General features: G+C 43.8%; 1 protein-coding gene across 5 annotated transcripts in view; it reads left to right on the forward strand.

Annotated features, from left to right (window-relative positions):
• Nucleotides 1-15,005, forward strand: part of AHCTF1 (AT-hook containing transcription factor 1) — a 328,409-nt gene that overhangs the window by 120,398 nt on the left and 193,006 nt on the right. For all 5 annotated transcript variants that reach the window (XM_069769303.1, XM_069769301.1, XM_069769302.1 and 2 more), the window contains exons 9-11: nucleotides 5,596-5,728; nucleotides 5,821-5,999; nucleotides 11,410-11,471. In XM_069769303.1, coding sequence (XP_069625404.1) covers nucleotides 5,596-5,728; nucleotides 5,821-5,999; nucleotides 11,410-11,471 — 374 coding nt within the window. The remainder of the gene's footprint in view (nucleotides 1-5,595; nucleotides 5,729-5,820; nucleotides 6,000-11,409; nucleotides 11,472-15,005) is intronic.

Here is a 15,005-nt window from a genome sequence, read left to right on the forward strand (position 1 = left end):
GATAGCGTTGGAATTTGAAGGGATGATCCCGAAGCTGCACATACAGGGTGTGAAAGGCACCATATGTACTCCGCAAGAAATTCACTTCGTGGATCCAATATCTCCTTTGCGAACTACGCTTTCTCTGCCGAAGTCGCAACCGCATCAAGCGAAATCTGACGAGCTCAGACACAAACATCTTGCTAGCAGAAGTTCACTCAATGCTTTCAAAATGGAGAATGAGTCTGTGCCCACACCCGACAATGACAAAAGGGAAAAAAAAAAACAACTTTATTGACAGTGACAAACGCAGACAAACGGATACTTCGTAAACGGACATCAAAATGAAAAAACGCGATCACATGCGTTACCGCTAGCGTTACCGTGACGACGAATTTCACATATTTTTGCTCCTTTTCTGTACATGCGTTTAACGCATCCGTTTAACGCCATGTACTTGACGCAATGTGAACCTAGCCTTAGAAAAGCTATGTCCCTGTTGGGCTCTCTCCCATCCTGCATCCCCATGGTCCAGTGGGCAGTTTCATACAAAATTACTACAAGGGGATGTTTTGTTGGGAGTCATTTCGAAGGTCAGCTGACTTTATCCCGGACCACTGTAAAGGTACCTTCACACATAACGATATTGTTAACGATATCGTTGCTTTTTGTGACGTAGCAACGATATCGTTAATGAAATCGTTGTGTGACAGCGACCAACGATCAGGCCCCTGCTGGGAGATCGTTGGTCGCTGAATAAAGTCCAGAACTTTATTTAGTCGCTGGACTCCTGCTGACATCGCTGGATCGGCGTGTGTGACACCGATCCAGCGATGTCTTCACTGGTGACCAGGGTAAACATCGGGTAACTAAGCGCAGGGCCGCGCTTAGTAACCCGATGTTTACCCTGGTTACCATCCTAAAAGTAAAAAAAAAACAAGCAGTGCATACTTACCTAATGCTGTCTGTCCTCCAGCGCTGTGCTCTGCACTCCTCCTGTACTGGCTGTGAGCGTCGGTCAGCCGGAAAGCAGAGCGGTGACGTCACCGCTCTACTTTCCGGCCGCTGTGCTCACAGTCAGTACAGGAGGAGTGCAGAGCACAGCGCTGGAGGACAGACGACTGTAGGTAAGTATGTAGTGTTTGTTTTTTTTACTTTTAGGATGGTAACCAGGGTAAACATCGGGTTACTAAGCGCGGCCCTGCGCTTAGTTACCCGATGTTTACCCTGGTTACCGGCATCGTTGGTCGCTGGAGAGCGGTCTGTGTGACAGCTCTCCAGCGACCAAACAGCGACGCTGCAGCGATCCGGATCGTTGTCGGTATCGCTGCAGCGCCGCTTAATGTGAAGGGGCCTTTAGATCCTTTGAATGGTGGATTGACCAGAGAAACCTATCCAGAGGGGTGCCCTAGGGAGTATAATATAACCTGAGTAGTCACTACGGATGCAAGGCCTACAGGTTGGGGGGCTCATATGGGTGAGGTTATGGCCCAGGGCCTATGGGAACATCATGAGGTAGAGGCAACTTGTAACTGAGGGAATTAACAGCACTAGAGCGGGCAGTCAAAAAACTTCTTGTATATCTGCAGGGTCATCACGTGCGAGTTCTCTCCGACAATCGGATCACAGTGGCTTATATCAACCACCAAGGCGGGACTCGTTCCAAACCTCTGATGGAAGTAACAGAACTCCTGTTCCAACATGCAGAACAACATTTTCTATCTTTCACAGCATATAAGAGAGAAACACAATGCCGCAGCGGAATTTTTAAGCCGCAACCTTCTGAGACAAGGGGAATGGTCTCTAAAAACTGCCATTTTCAATCTGATTGTGTGCAAGTGGGGTCAGCAGGACGTAGATCTCTTCGCAACCAAGAAGAACAGGAAAGTGAGGCAGTTCTGTTCACTGGATCCCAGAGAAAACCTGCTAGCAGTGGATGGCTTCCTCATAAAATGGAACTTCAGTCTAGCCTACGTCTTCCCTCCCTTATGTCTACTACCTTTAGTAGTGAGGAAAATCAGGAAGGACAAAGCAAGGGTAATAGTAATCGCTCCTTTTTGGGCCAGGAGGGCATGGTTCTCATGCCTCAGGACCATGTCTGTGTCCGATCCTTGGTGCTGCCAGATGTTCCAGAGCTCCTATCCCAGGTCCATCCTCCGGTGGCTGGCCTTCATCTGACGGCTTTGAGTTTGAACGGTCATTACTGAAAAATAGAGGTTTTTCTCCGAACCTATTAAATACCCTTCTTAAAAGCAGAAAATAAATTACGACCAGGATCTAGAAAAAATTGTTACAGAACTCAGGAGTTGAAGCTAGAGAAGGGGTCCCAATAGCCCAGATCCTAGAGTTCCTTCACAAGGGTCTAGACATTGGTCTTTCTACCAGTACCCTGAAGATTCAGGTTTCGGCCCTGGGGGCCCTTTTTAGCTACATCATTGCTGGTAACAACTAGGTTAGTAGATTTATTAAGGCAGCAGGTAGGTCCAGGCCCATAGTTAGGGATAGGTTTATGCCATGGGATTTAAACCTGGGTCTCATGGCGGAAGCCTAGTTTGAGCCCATTTCGTCAGTCTCGGTGAAAATACTCTCCCTCAAAGTAGCCTTCTTGGTAGCACTGATGTCGACACGGAGGGCGAGTGACATCCAAGCACTGTCTAGACTCCCTCCCTATACACGGTTCCATGACGATAGGGTAACACTTAGGCCTGATCCAGCATACTTGCCTAAAGTAGCTTCCAGTTTTCATAGGACACACTAAATAGTTCTTCCATCCTTCCTCCCCAACCCGGCCACCCAGAAAGAGCTGAAGCTCCACACCCTAGATGTTAGATGTCTTAGAGTACTTGTCAGTTACTGATTCCTGGAAAAAGGACAATGCCTTGTTTGTTTCCTTTTGAGGCACCAGAAAGGCCTTTAGGGTGTCAAAAAGTACATTGGCTAGATGAATTAGGGAAACTATATCGCTGGCATACACGTCAAGTGGCAGGCCGGACCTGAAAAGCTGAGGGCGCATTCCACTCGATCCATGGCAACCTCATGGGCGGAGAGGTCAGAAGTCTCCATTGACCAAATATGTAAGGTGGCCACTCTCCGAGCACATTTTTTTAATTATTATAGGTTAAACTTGGGTACTTCCTCAGACCTGTCCTTCGGTATAAAAGGTGCTGCAAGCTGTAGTCCCTTCCTAAGTAGTTATTACTCTCTGTAATTCTCTCGGTGGTGCGGTCATGGGCGATCGAATAAAGTCTTAGTTACTTACCAATAACGGTATTTTTTCGGAGCCCATGACGGCACCCTTAGATTCCCTCCCTCTTTTCTTTAGGGTGTGCACTTCTTCCTCTTACAAGCGTCACATGTAAGAAATATTTAGTGTTAAAGTGTTGTACATAATCTGTGCCATTAACCATGGTGGTCCTCTCGAGCTCTGTAATCCAACTGATGCGTGGGAGAGGTGCCGCCCTTTTGTATGTGTAGGTTTCCTGCTCCTGAAGGGCGTATCCCCTCTCTCGGTCGTGCTGTCATGGGCTCCGAAAAATACCATGATCGACAAGTAACTAAGACTTTCTCCTTCCACATTGCTTTAGTGCCTGTGAAGCACCTGAAAGGTACATAAACTTCTTGAATATGGGTTTGAGCACTTTGAGGGGTGCAGTTTTAATAATGGTGTCAATTTTGGTTACTGTATTTTGTCATATAGGCCCCTTAGTAACTTCAAATGTGAGGTGGTCCCTAAAAAAAAGTCTTGTAAATTTTGTTGGAAAAATTAGAAATTGCTGATCAACTTTTAACCCTTATAATTTCCTAGCAAAAAAGTTTAAAAAAAGTTATGCAAATGTAAAGTAGAAAAGTGGGAAATGTTGTTTAGTAACTATTTTGTGCAACATAACTTTCTGATTTAAGGGCATAATAATCAAGTTTGAAAATTGCTAAATTTTCTCCAAATTTATGATATTGTCACAAACACAGGTCATATAGAAAAAATGTTTTTATATGAAGTACAATGTGTCACGAAAAACAGTCTCGGAGTTGGTGGGATATGTTGAAACGTTCCCGAGTTATTGCCACATGAAATGACACTGATGTGATTTCAAAAATTTGGCCCGTCATTAAGGTCAAAATTGGCATGGTCACTAAAGGTACCGTCACACTCAGCGACGCTGCAGCGATATAGACAACGATTCGACCTAAACTAGATCGCTGGAGCGTCGCTGTTTAGGTCGCTGTAGAGACGTCAAACACAGCAACTCCAGAACAATGCAGGAGCGATCCAGTGACGTAACGGCGACTCACTTCTCGTTCTCGCTGGTTGTTATCTCCATGTCAAACAGCCGGAGTGTACCGATCCGACACACATCTAGGGGCCCTATGCTCGTTGCTGGCGTCGTTGCTTTTGATGTCAAACATGACGATACACGCCGACCTGGCGACGAAATAAAGTTCTGGACTTCTAGCTCCGACCAGCGATGGCACAGTGGGATCCAGATCGCTGCTGCGTGTCAAACACAACGAGATCGCTATCCAGAACGCTGCAACGTCACGGATTGTTGTCGTTCTCTTTGCAAAGTTGCTGTGTGACGGTATCTTAAGGGGTTAAACTTCTACAACGGAGAACACCATATCCTGTCTATCAGTTAAGCTCCTGCAGCTGATGTACCAATGCAATCAAGATGTACAGATCTATCTAGGAGTACACAAAGTGCTCAGGACTGTTTTATACATCAATTTGCATTTAAGGAATTAGTTTTCAATCCCCAGAAGTACTTTTAGCTCTAAAATTGAATTATTTGTAACAATATTCTGTAAAAGCATGGGAAAAAAATTAAAAAGCACCAAAATATTTAAATTATTTTTCTGCTGTTTAGTAGATCCTCCTACCTTTTCAAAGAACTAGATGCTGGGCATTAGATTAAATTAAAGGCGATGACCACTACTGGCCTATCTCTTATTAATGGCCCAAGGTGCCCAAGGTTTCTACAAGTATATACCCATCCTTGAAGATGGAAATAACCTTTCAACTGCACTACGGTGATTATGTAATTTGTCATCAAATGCAATATGTGTAACATTTTGTCATGCACTTCTACGCAGTTAAAATCCCATACAGTACAACATCTAAATAGTGTCCCAAAACGGAACATACAAGGTTTCCAATGCTTTGTAAAATGTTTTATTAATTTTATACTGCAAATAAAAGGGTTGTACACTACTCTAACAACCCCTCCTCAATCCCTGTGTTTTCCTCCAGTGAAATAATACATATACTCACCTGTTGTTTCTGCGCCATTCCAGAGGAGGTGTCAGGATTGGCTCTCCCAGGGGTCCCTGTGGCCAGTCAGTGCTGGCTTCACTCTCCATTATGGGTGTTATTTTACTGGGGAAACAGCGAAGGGGTTGTCCAAGTAGTGGACTACCCATTTAAAGACTGTGTTGTCTGAAAATGCAGTACTGTATATGCTTGTGCTTTGTGGCTTTTAAACCTCTTCTAATAAATCTTGGAATAAGTTTTAACCTGCAGGTCACAAGTTGTATCAATGACAGGGAAAGCCCTTTGTCATTACAGATTGCAAGTAATGTTTGTACATTTCAAATGTTTGTAACAATAGGTTTTCCTTTCAGTTACATCACCTGATACCAGTGTGTCAATATTTAGCTGGCAAGTTAATACGTATGGGCAAAATAAGCCTTCGATTTACATGGGAGTGTTTGATATAAATCGTTGGTATCAAGCACAGATGCCGGATTCTTTAAGGTAAGAGGTGAAGATTTTATATATTTTTTTTGTGAGGGGAGAGAGAGCATTTCTTTCAATGTATACCCCAAATATTGTTTTCTTTCTCACAGGCCCGGTCAGTTTCTTAGAAACTGTTCATATTTTGCATTTTGGTCTCTTGAAGCCTTGACCAACATGACTGAAGACATCATCTTTGACGTTCTTGTACACGAACGTAGTTTAAGTAGAGGTGTTCCACCTGCATATCCACCACCAGAGCAGTTCTACTTTCCAAGCACCTATAATTTTGGTAATTATTATTATTATTATTATTATGTAGTAAGAAATTTATCTTTTTTTTTCTGTATAAATTATACATTTTAATATAGTTATGATTGTGCTCCTCCTGCTCCTTGACTCTGATAGTACATGCTGTGGCATATTATTACGGCACTCATATTTTGTGGGCACTGCCATTATGCAGTAACGACCGATTAGAGAAATCTTTTTCCCTTGTTTAACCCTTTGTATGCAGCTATCAAAGAAGATCACAGAATACAGGAGAAAACTAAAGGAAAATTAACCTTTTATCCTTTCATTGGCATATTATGTGATTCAATTTGTACCCGTTAACAGATTGCCAAGGGGCCAATTGAGGGCTGTCTATTCAGGATTTCTGTTAGGACCAGAGCTGTGGAGTTGGTAAGCCAAACCTCCGATGCCTCAATTTCCATGACTCTGACTCCACCAAAATGGGTTCCGACTCCACAGCCCTGACATTCTTGGGTAATGGCATTTGCATACAAGTATAATTACATATTATGTAACCTCAAGAAATGAACTAAAAAAAATTGCAAAAAACAGAAAATGAAAAAATATTTATAAATGTAGCAACTGGTGCTTCAGATATTAAACTTTCAGAAACCCCCTGAAAGAAGGCTACGCGAAATAGGTTTGTGGCCTCTCCCCTGTTAGGTTATTTACATTACTATCGCATCGTGAGGGCGGTAATGTCACGATGGGAGCAGGCTTTGCAGCATTGAGAACCTCTTCCCCCCCCCCCCCCCCCCCCCATGTGCTCACCCACCTATCCACTCTCTCTTTCCCAATGTGCTGACTTCTCCCATCTGTGCTCTCCATGAACGAAAGTTCATTTTAACAAATTGTCTGACCGTGTACAGAACATACCACAGCTCCTGGGCAGGGGAGGAAGCAAAAGACAATACTGACATTACAGCAGGAGATCGCAGAGGATACATTTTGTGAGGTAAAATATTGTTTAAAAGCAGTCAGTGAAATATTTTGCCTGACAAAATGAATCCTCTGTGATCCCCTGCTGTAATGTCAGTATTTTCTTTTGATTCCTTCCCTGCCCAGGAGCTGTGGTATGCTCCGTACACGATCAGACAGACAATTTTTTAAAATGAACTTTCGTTCATGGAAAAATCCCTTTAAAGGGGGATAGCACATGGGGTAGACAGGTCAAAGAAGAGAGCACAGATGGGAGAAGTCAGCACACTGGGAAAGAGAGAGTGGATAGGTGGGTGAGCACATTGGGGGGGGGGGAAGAGGTTCTCAATGCTGCAAAGCCTGCTCCCATCGTGACATTACCTCCCTCACGATGCGATAAAATGAACTTTCGTTTGTGGGATAACCCATTTAATGTGACCGGCTTCCTCTGCCTGTAGACATGTTACGCATCTGCCGCTGGGATCAATCGAATGATTCACTACACCTGTGTGTAATTTGCGACTGTGCTCCTCTGGTGGTACTGCACAAGAGGCTGCGTACGGCGTATACGGTGTGTGGTGCGTACGGCATATACAGTGTGCGTATGGTGCGACTGGTTTCTCGCTGGTGGTACCGCGCAAGAGGCTGCGTACAGCATATACAGTGTGTGTGGTGTGTACAGCGTATACAGTGTGTGTGTGTGTGTGTTGCGACGTTGTTCCACTAGTGGTACGGCGCAAGAGGCTGGTACCACCAGCAGTTTCCATATTGAGACACCCATCAATTGGGTGTCCCAATATGGAGGTCGTCGGTGAACTTCCGCCACTTGGAATTCTGGGATCCGGACACATCTGGACGGAGCAGGATGTGAAGACAAGTTAAGTATATAATAAAATGTGATGCCATTTATTGTTTACTGATCAATGTGAATACTTTTCTGCCCAATGATGACAATGGTATTCTAGGAGTGGTACCTTTATTGGCTAACCAGAAAATGTTTGCGAGCTTTCAGAGCGCAGAGGCTCCTTCATGAGGCAGGATTACAAATAAATTCATAAGAAAAAGGCACAACATCTAAGGGTACGTGTCCATGTTCAGGATGGCCGGCAGTTTGGACGGAGCAAACTCGCTCCGCCAAAGCTCCGCCCCCTTCTGGGGACATGATGATGCCGGATGTGTTCATTGCACACATCTGGTATCATCGCACCCCACACATAGAGCCCTGTGTTATACCTTGCGGAGGCGCAGCGTCGCCGCAAGGTAAACGGACATGCTGCGATCTAAAAAGACGCACCGCATGTCCGGAATCGCAGGGCCGCCGGATGCGTGTTACCACGCTTAGTGGAGACGGGATTTCATGAAATCCCCTCCACTATGCTGTAACATCTGGACGCTGCGGGTTTGACGCTGCGTCTCTATGCAGCGTCAAACACGCAGCGTTTCCTGAACGTGGAAACATACCCTCAGGAATACTACAGTAGGACATTTGTTCAGGGGTGGGAGGTGTGATGCCTCATAAAGATAAGCCAAGGAAATCAAATTAGGAATTTTCTTACAAATTGGGAGGCGGTGGGAATGTTCTTCTGGAATCAGTCTGATGGAGGTGTGAATTATATCCATGTAGTGAGTCACAAATTCAAGTATTATGTCAAAGAATTGAATATCAAATTCAAATTCAAATGAGCTTTATTGGCAGGACTAAGTACATGTTAGCATTGCCAAAGCATATGGTAAAAATACGGGGGTGGGGGAGGGGGGCATATAGAGGTCCAGGGAATATCAAATTCCTTTTAGAGGATAGGGGATGTTTCCAGGGTGGGGTATAGGAGTCCATGACATATCGGGCTCTTTAGTCGGGGGATAGGGATATGTCCAGTGTTGGGGTACGGGAGTCCATGACATATCAGGCTCCTCTTAGTCTGTGGCAGGCACTGACATATTCCGCTGCTACGGCCACTGCACTTTCCTCTTCCCCCAGTATTATCAGCAGTTTCTCTTCCTCCTTGGAGGTGAAATCTGGGAGGAGATCAGACAGCCTCTTGAAGTGAGTGTCCCTCACTGCGGAGTATTTGGGGCACCTCAGCAGGAAGTGGGCCTCATCCTCCACGGCCTCCTGGGGGCACTGCTGGCAGAGTCTGTTCTCTCGAGGCTTGTAGTTCTGTCGGTGCCGCCCGGATTCGATGAGTAGGCTGTGGGCGCTCAGTCTGTACCGGCTCAGGATCTGTCGATCTTTGGGGTTTTCTAGTTTCTCTAGATATGGGGCCAGTTTGTACTCCCTCTGTAGATTCCGGTATATTGTCAGTTTCTGGGATTTGTTTATGTCGTTCCTCCAGATGCTGAGATATTCCTCTTTGACTTTGTGTACCATTTTCTGGATTTCACCTTTTGTCAGGCCATGGAGGTTGATGGCTTGGTCAGACTGGCTTTGGGTACTTTTCCTTGGGAGGCTTCCTGAGGCTTCCTGGTGTAGTAAGGCTTTGTGATGGTAGGAGCTGGGACTGCTACTTTGTAGATGAGCCTTGAATGACAGCGCCTTCTTCTTTATTGCGATGTGTAGTGGGAATCTGCCCAGCTCTGCTCGGCAGGCGCTATTTGATGTGCTCCGATGGACTTGGAGAAGATGCTTGCAGAACTCTAGGTGGAATATTTCTGTCGGCCCAGCGTCCCACTTTGACCAGTTTGGGTATGAGACTGGGCCCCAGACCTCACTACCGTATAGAAGAATTGGGGCAATGATGGAGTCAAAATTTTTTAGCCATACGGTTACTGGTGCCTTGAGGTGGTACAGACGCCTTCTGATGGCATAGAAGGCTTTGGATGCCTTGTCTTTTAGTGACTCTATGGCTAGCTTGAAGCTCCCTGACTGGCTGAGTTCTAGGCCCAGGTAGGTGTACCTGTTGGTTTCAGTAAGTGGACGGTTGTCTATCATAAAGGTAGGATTGCCAGTGGGTTTCTGCTTTCTTTTCTGGAACACCATGATAAAATATCTTTATCAGTTTGAATTCCCAAATTTTTCTGTCATCCTTAAAATTACCTTTTAGGATTAAAACGTTTAAGTCTGTCATACTGTGTCCAGGTCCAGAGAAATGTTTTCTCACAGGTGTGTCCATTTAATTCCTGATTGTGTGTCCGATTCATCCTTGTTTGTAGTTTTTGCATGGTTTCCCCAATATAGATACCTCCAGCACACCTTGTACATTGTATCATGTACACCACATTGGAGGATGTACATGAAAAGAAATCCATGACCTTTTCATGTTCATCCTCCAATGTGTGGTGTACATGATACCTCCAGGGCACCATGTACATTGTATCTATATTGGGGAAACCATGCAAAGACCACAAACGAGGATGAATCAACACAGACTATAGGTCTGCCCACTTCTATCATTCATTAGTTGGCCCTCTCGCTTTTCCCTGACACAAGCAGGTAGTGTTCCACCTCTCAATTTCTTCCTCACCCTATCAGTAGCAACGAAGTGCCACCTGTCCATCCTACATCTCATCCCCACCACCAGGAATAAATGATGCTTCTCCATCCCACCTGTCGTCCAGAAAGATGTCACTTTTCTGTCCCTTATCCTTCCTCCATACAGCTTGACCAAATAATCAACTCCTAACATTACTCCACTCAGTCATCAGTAGGTATGATGTGCCATCTCTCCATCCCACTCGTCGTTAGCAGAATATATATGCTAACCCTTTTTGTACCCCATACTCCCCATAATTTGTCATCAGCAGGAATAATGTGATTCTCCTGAGTCATCAGCAAGAAAATCTTTCAGAAAGAAGCCTATTAAAAACAATGTTTTATAGAATACATTTTGTTATATAATAGATATAAAAAGCTAACCGTAGGACCTATTCCATTTTTTTTATATTTAGCATTACTAGTGAATTGCAGACATAATGACCTAAAACACTGAAACCTCTTAAAGCACCACTGTAGTTTTTTTTTTTTAGTTTTTTTATTGCATCGCTGGAGTATGTACTTTAAATGTAATTCCCCTGTCTGATACTCAACTTCCAGCGTTTTCATTGGTATCGCCGCCGCTCCATCGGTTTGAGGTGAGTAGTAACCTGCCTGCAGCTTCAGTCAAAAGATGGCCTCACGGGATCCGAGCAGAAACAGTGAAGACACCAGAGGGTGAGGATATGAGCGTGGCAGAAGAATCAGAGGCATTACATTTAATGCGCCACTCCAAAGCTAAAAAAAAACCACCGCTGTAGTGGAGCTTTAACTTTTTTTTTTTTTTTTTATATCTGCTGAAATATAAATTCCTAACATACATGTTCCCATGAAAATACGAGGGTCAAATTAAAAAAAAATGTTGTATATCCTTGAACCTTCTACATGCAGCCATATTGTCATGAACTTTCACATGTTCTGCCTTCACACATTGCTGTCATAAACATTTTCTTTCCAAACTTTCTTTCTAATTTAGTTGTGATGTTTCTGACATTTTTTTTTTTTTTCTGGCATATTGAAGATGCTACTTGCTTGTTGAATTCAGGAGTTATCCACATTACATGCACCGGCTTTCAGAAAGAGGTAAAAGAACAATAAGTCTTTCAAAACTAAAATTTTGACAAATTTTCTTGAGATTTTATTTATCAAAAAAGATTATTTTTTAGCTTTAAAGAGAATCTGTCAGCATGTTTTTGCTTTGTAAACTAAAACTAGCATGACATAGGGGTTAAAACACTGAACTCGATGTCACATGTCCGGTTGAATGGTATGGAGCTTTAGGCTACGTGTCTACAATCAGCAATAGTAGCGTTTTGGATGCTGCATATTTTTGCTGCGTTCTAATAAACGCATATGTTTAGGTTATCATGCGGATTTACTGCATCTAATGACATTTTATAGGCAGCTACCGAAATTTACATGCTGCGGCTCGTAAATTCGCACTGCGGGTGACTACACAGCCTTAAAGAGAAGCACAGTGGGCATGGGATTTCTATAAATCCCATCCATTGTGCTTGTAATGTAGAACGCAGCGCAAATGTGCTGCTTCCAAAACACTGCTATTCCTAATTTTGGGCACGTTGCCTTAATCATCCTGTGATATAATGGGGCTGTCCACTACTAGGACAACCCCCTTCTTGATCTAAATGTTTGTCCCCGATAAAATAAAAAAACGTAACCTCTCCTCCCGTGCTGGTACTATTCTAGCATTGTTGGCACTCACGGTCCTGGGGCTCTCTTGCGGTTGTTGTGACATGTGAGCCCGGTGCCCAATCAGCACCAGCATCGCTGTCCTTGCCTTCGGACAAATCTCACATTAAGAGGAAGTCTAGGCTGCAGCTGATCTCACTTCATGTTCAATTCGACAGGAGGCCGGGACAGTGATGCCAGCGCTGATTTGGCACTAGGGTCACAAGTGACAACACTGCACGAGCCCCAGAAGAGCAAGTGCGAACACGTCTAGGAGCGGCACGGGAAGGGAGTATAGGCTTCATTATTTTATTGGGGCCAAACGAGTGGTATGAGAAATGGTTGTCCAAGTAGTAGACAACTTCTTTAACATGTAAATCTAAAGACTCTGTAAGAAAGTTTACTGGGTGCAGCCAAAGTGATACATCGTTGTAATCGGGGTCTCTTTGTCTACATCATGCTGCTCTCAGAGGAGGTAGCAAAAACCTGCTGACAGATCCCCTTTAATAAGTAAATCTTCTTTAGAACAGTTTATATACAGTAGATGCAAATACCTATCTACCATTGTGCTACGCAGATTACGCTGTATGTCTGTATGTCACTTTTGTTTTCCTTCCTCCTGGTGCAGCGGAGCATGCCCGCTCTTTTGTTATGGTATATGCATTACCCATTTCACATGTCTCACTTGTTCACCACTGTGTACTATTATATGATTTTATAGGCAGCTGGCTATACTTGAAGGATTGGGAAAAGGAGATTGAGGTTAGGTAATTTTATTTGGTGGAGTTCACATAATACAAGCTCCTTGCAGGTTTTGCCATGTTTTTTTAAGAAAAGTTTTAGAAAATCGTATCGTAAACTTGACTGTTTTACAGTGATTTCAGTAAAGCATTTCTTACGATTCATTGATTTTATTTATACATTTTTTTTTTCTCCCACTCCCATAGAGAAAGTGTGTTGAACACATTGGGAAAGCTACACCTAGAATATCCTACATTTTGCCAAAAGAAAACAATTAGTGTAGTATTAAATATTTCCTTATTAGCTTGTCTCTAAAAATCTGGTCAGTGTTTAACTAGAACACCCTGAAGATATTAGCACTGTGTGAAATGCAACTTTTTTAACTCAGATATTTTTTATTAAGTATGAGATTCCAATAAAACATTTCACATTAAGACATAAATTTTCATTTTCTCCACCCGTAACCCCCCATTCTTACCCCTCCCCCCTCCTTACCCACCCCTCCCCCCTCTTTCCCCTCCTTCCCCTCCCCCCTCCTTCCACACCCCTCCCCCCTCCTTCCCCTCCTTCCACACCCCTCTTCCCATCTTACCTTCCCCACCCCATCACCCATCTTCCCTTTTGGACAGCTCACGCTTTTCTCTTAACATGTACTGTAGTATTATATACATTATCCAATGACTTTTTTATTATGAACGTACTGTATAAACCGTAAGTATATAGGCGAACCCTCTTCAGGCCTTGCTTCCCTTAACCTCCCCTAACCTAGTTCCAGCCAAGGCGTCCACAATTTATCGTACAGGCCCATCTTCCCTCTATTCTGATATACACCCTTTTCTAATGCAATGACCTGCTTCACATATTTAATATATTCTCCCCTCGAGGGAGATTCCTTTGTTCCAATTTCTGGCTGTAACCTTCCGAGACATGTATAATAATTTAACGATTGCTATTTTCAGCTTGTTATCCACAACTATCTCTTCCACGTACCCTAACGCACACCAAAGGTTCTCTTGGAATTACATACTGTATGCCCCTTCCATCCGGCTTACAACCACCAACCAAAAAGCAGTCAATCTCGGACACGACCATAACATGAAACATCCCAGCACTATCATTCCTACATCTAGGGCGTTCCGAGTCAGATTTTTTTTTTGCTGCATGATTTTATAAAACAGCATATTACCAGCATAAGATTTCTGCAATCTCACGTGCATGCTGTTTTGTTTTTTGTTTTTGCCATTATATCAGTGTGTTTGCAACACTTTTTACCCATTCAAATGAATGGAAAAATTAAAAAAACGCGGCAAATGCACCCAAGAAAGTCGCCTGAAAACCGTATGTATTGTATGCAGTGTTTTTCTTGCCAACACTTGTTTTAGGTGCAGAAGCATCTACAGCAAAGCCGCTATGTCTGAACAAAACCCAAAGTTACATTCATGATTCTGCCTGTCGTTGGAAATCACTGAGTAACTAAATCTTCAGAAGAAGTCTGGCATAAAAAGCTTTGAAAAGTCGCAAAATCTTTGCACAAAAATTTAGCAACTCTTGTCATTTCCACACCAAAATCCGACAGCTACAAAAGGGTTGCGGGGGACAGAACTTGTCGACATCCGGTTGTCAGATTCATGAGCCATGGTGTTCTTTACGCCGCAAACCTTGCTCCTGTCCTGACAAGTGAGATTTGTGATGGTGTTTCACTGTTTCATAGCAGCCATTTGGTAAATTCAAAAAAGTTCATTTTTTTCCTCATTAATGTACACTCTACACCCCATTTTGACTGAAAAAAACCCAGAAATATAGTAATTTTCTCTATCGCTTCATTGGGGGACACAGGAACCATGGGTATATGCTCTGCTGCCACTAGGAGGCTGACATTATGCAAATAAAAAGCTAGCTCCTCCTCTGCAGTATACACCCTACCGACTTGCACCAGTTTTAGCTTTGTGTCAGTAGGAGGTGGACACGGGTCTTTTTTAGACCCATATCTACCTCAGTGTGCGCCGTTTCTTTTCAGGTATCACTGAGGGATACAGCGTGAACAGTCACTGCCGTACTCCCACAAAGAGGCTATGCGTACGGCGTGTACTGCCATCCCGTATCCTCATATGTCTACATGGCAGGACCCCAGCCCCTAACACAGAAGCGTGTTTAGGTGATCCGATCGTCGGTCCTGCCTCCGTCTCT

Source organism: Ranitomeya imitator, chromosome 5 (assembly GCF_032444005.1).
Source record: "Ranitomeya imitator isolate aRanImi1 chromosome 5, aRanImi1.pri, whole genome shotgun sequence".
Classification (NCBI taxonomy): domain Eukaryota; kingdom Metazoa; phylum Chordata; class Amphibia; order Anura; family Dendrobatidae; genus Ranitomeya; species Ranitomeya imitator.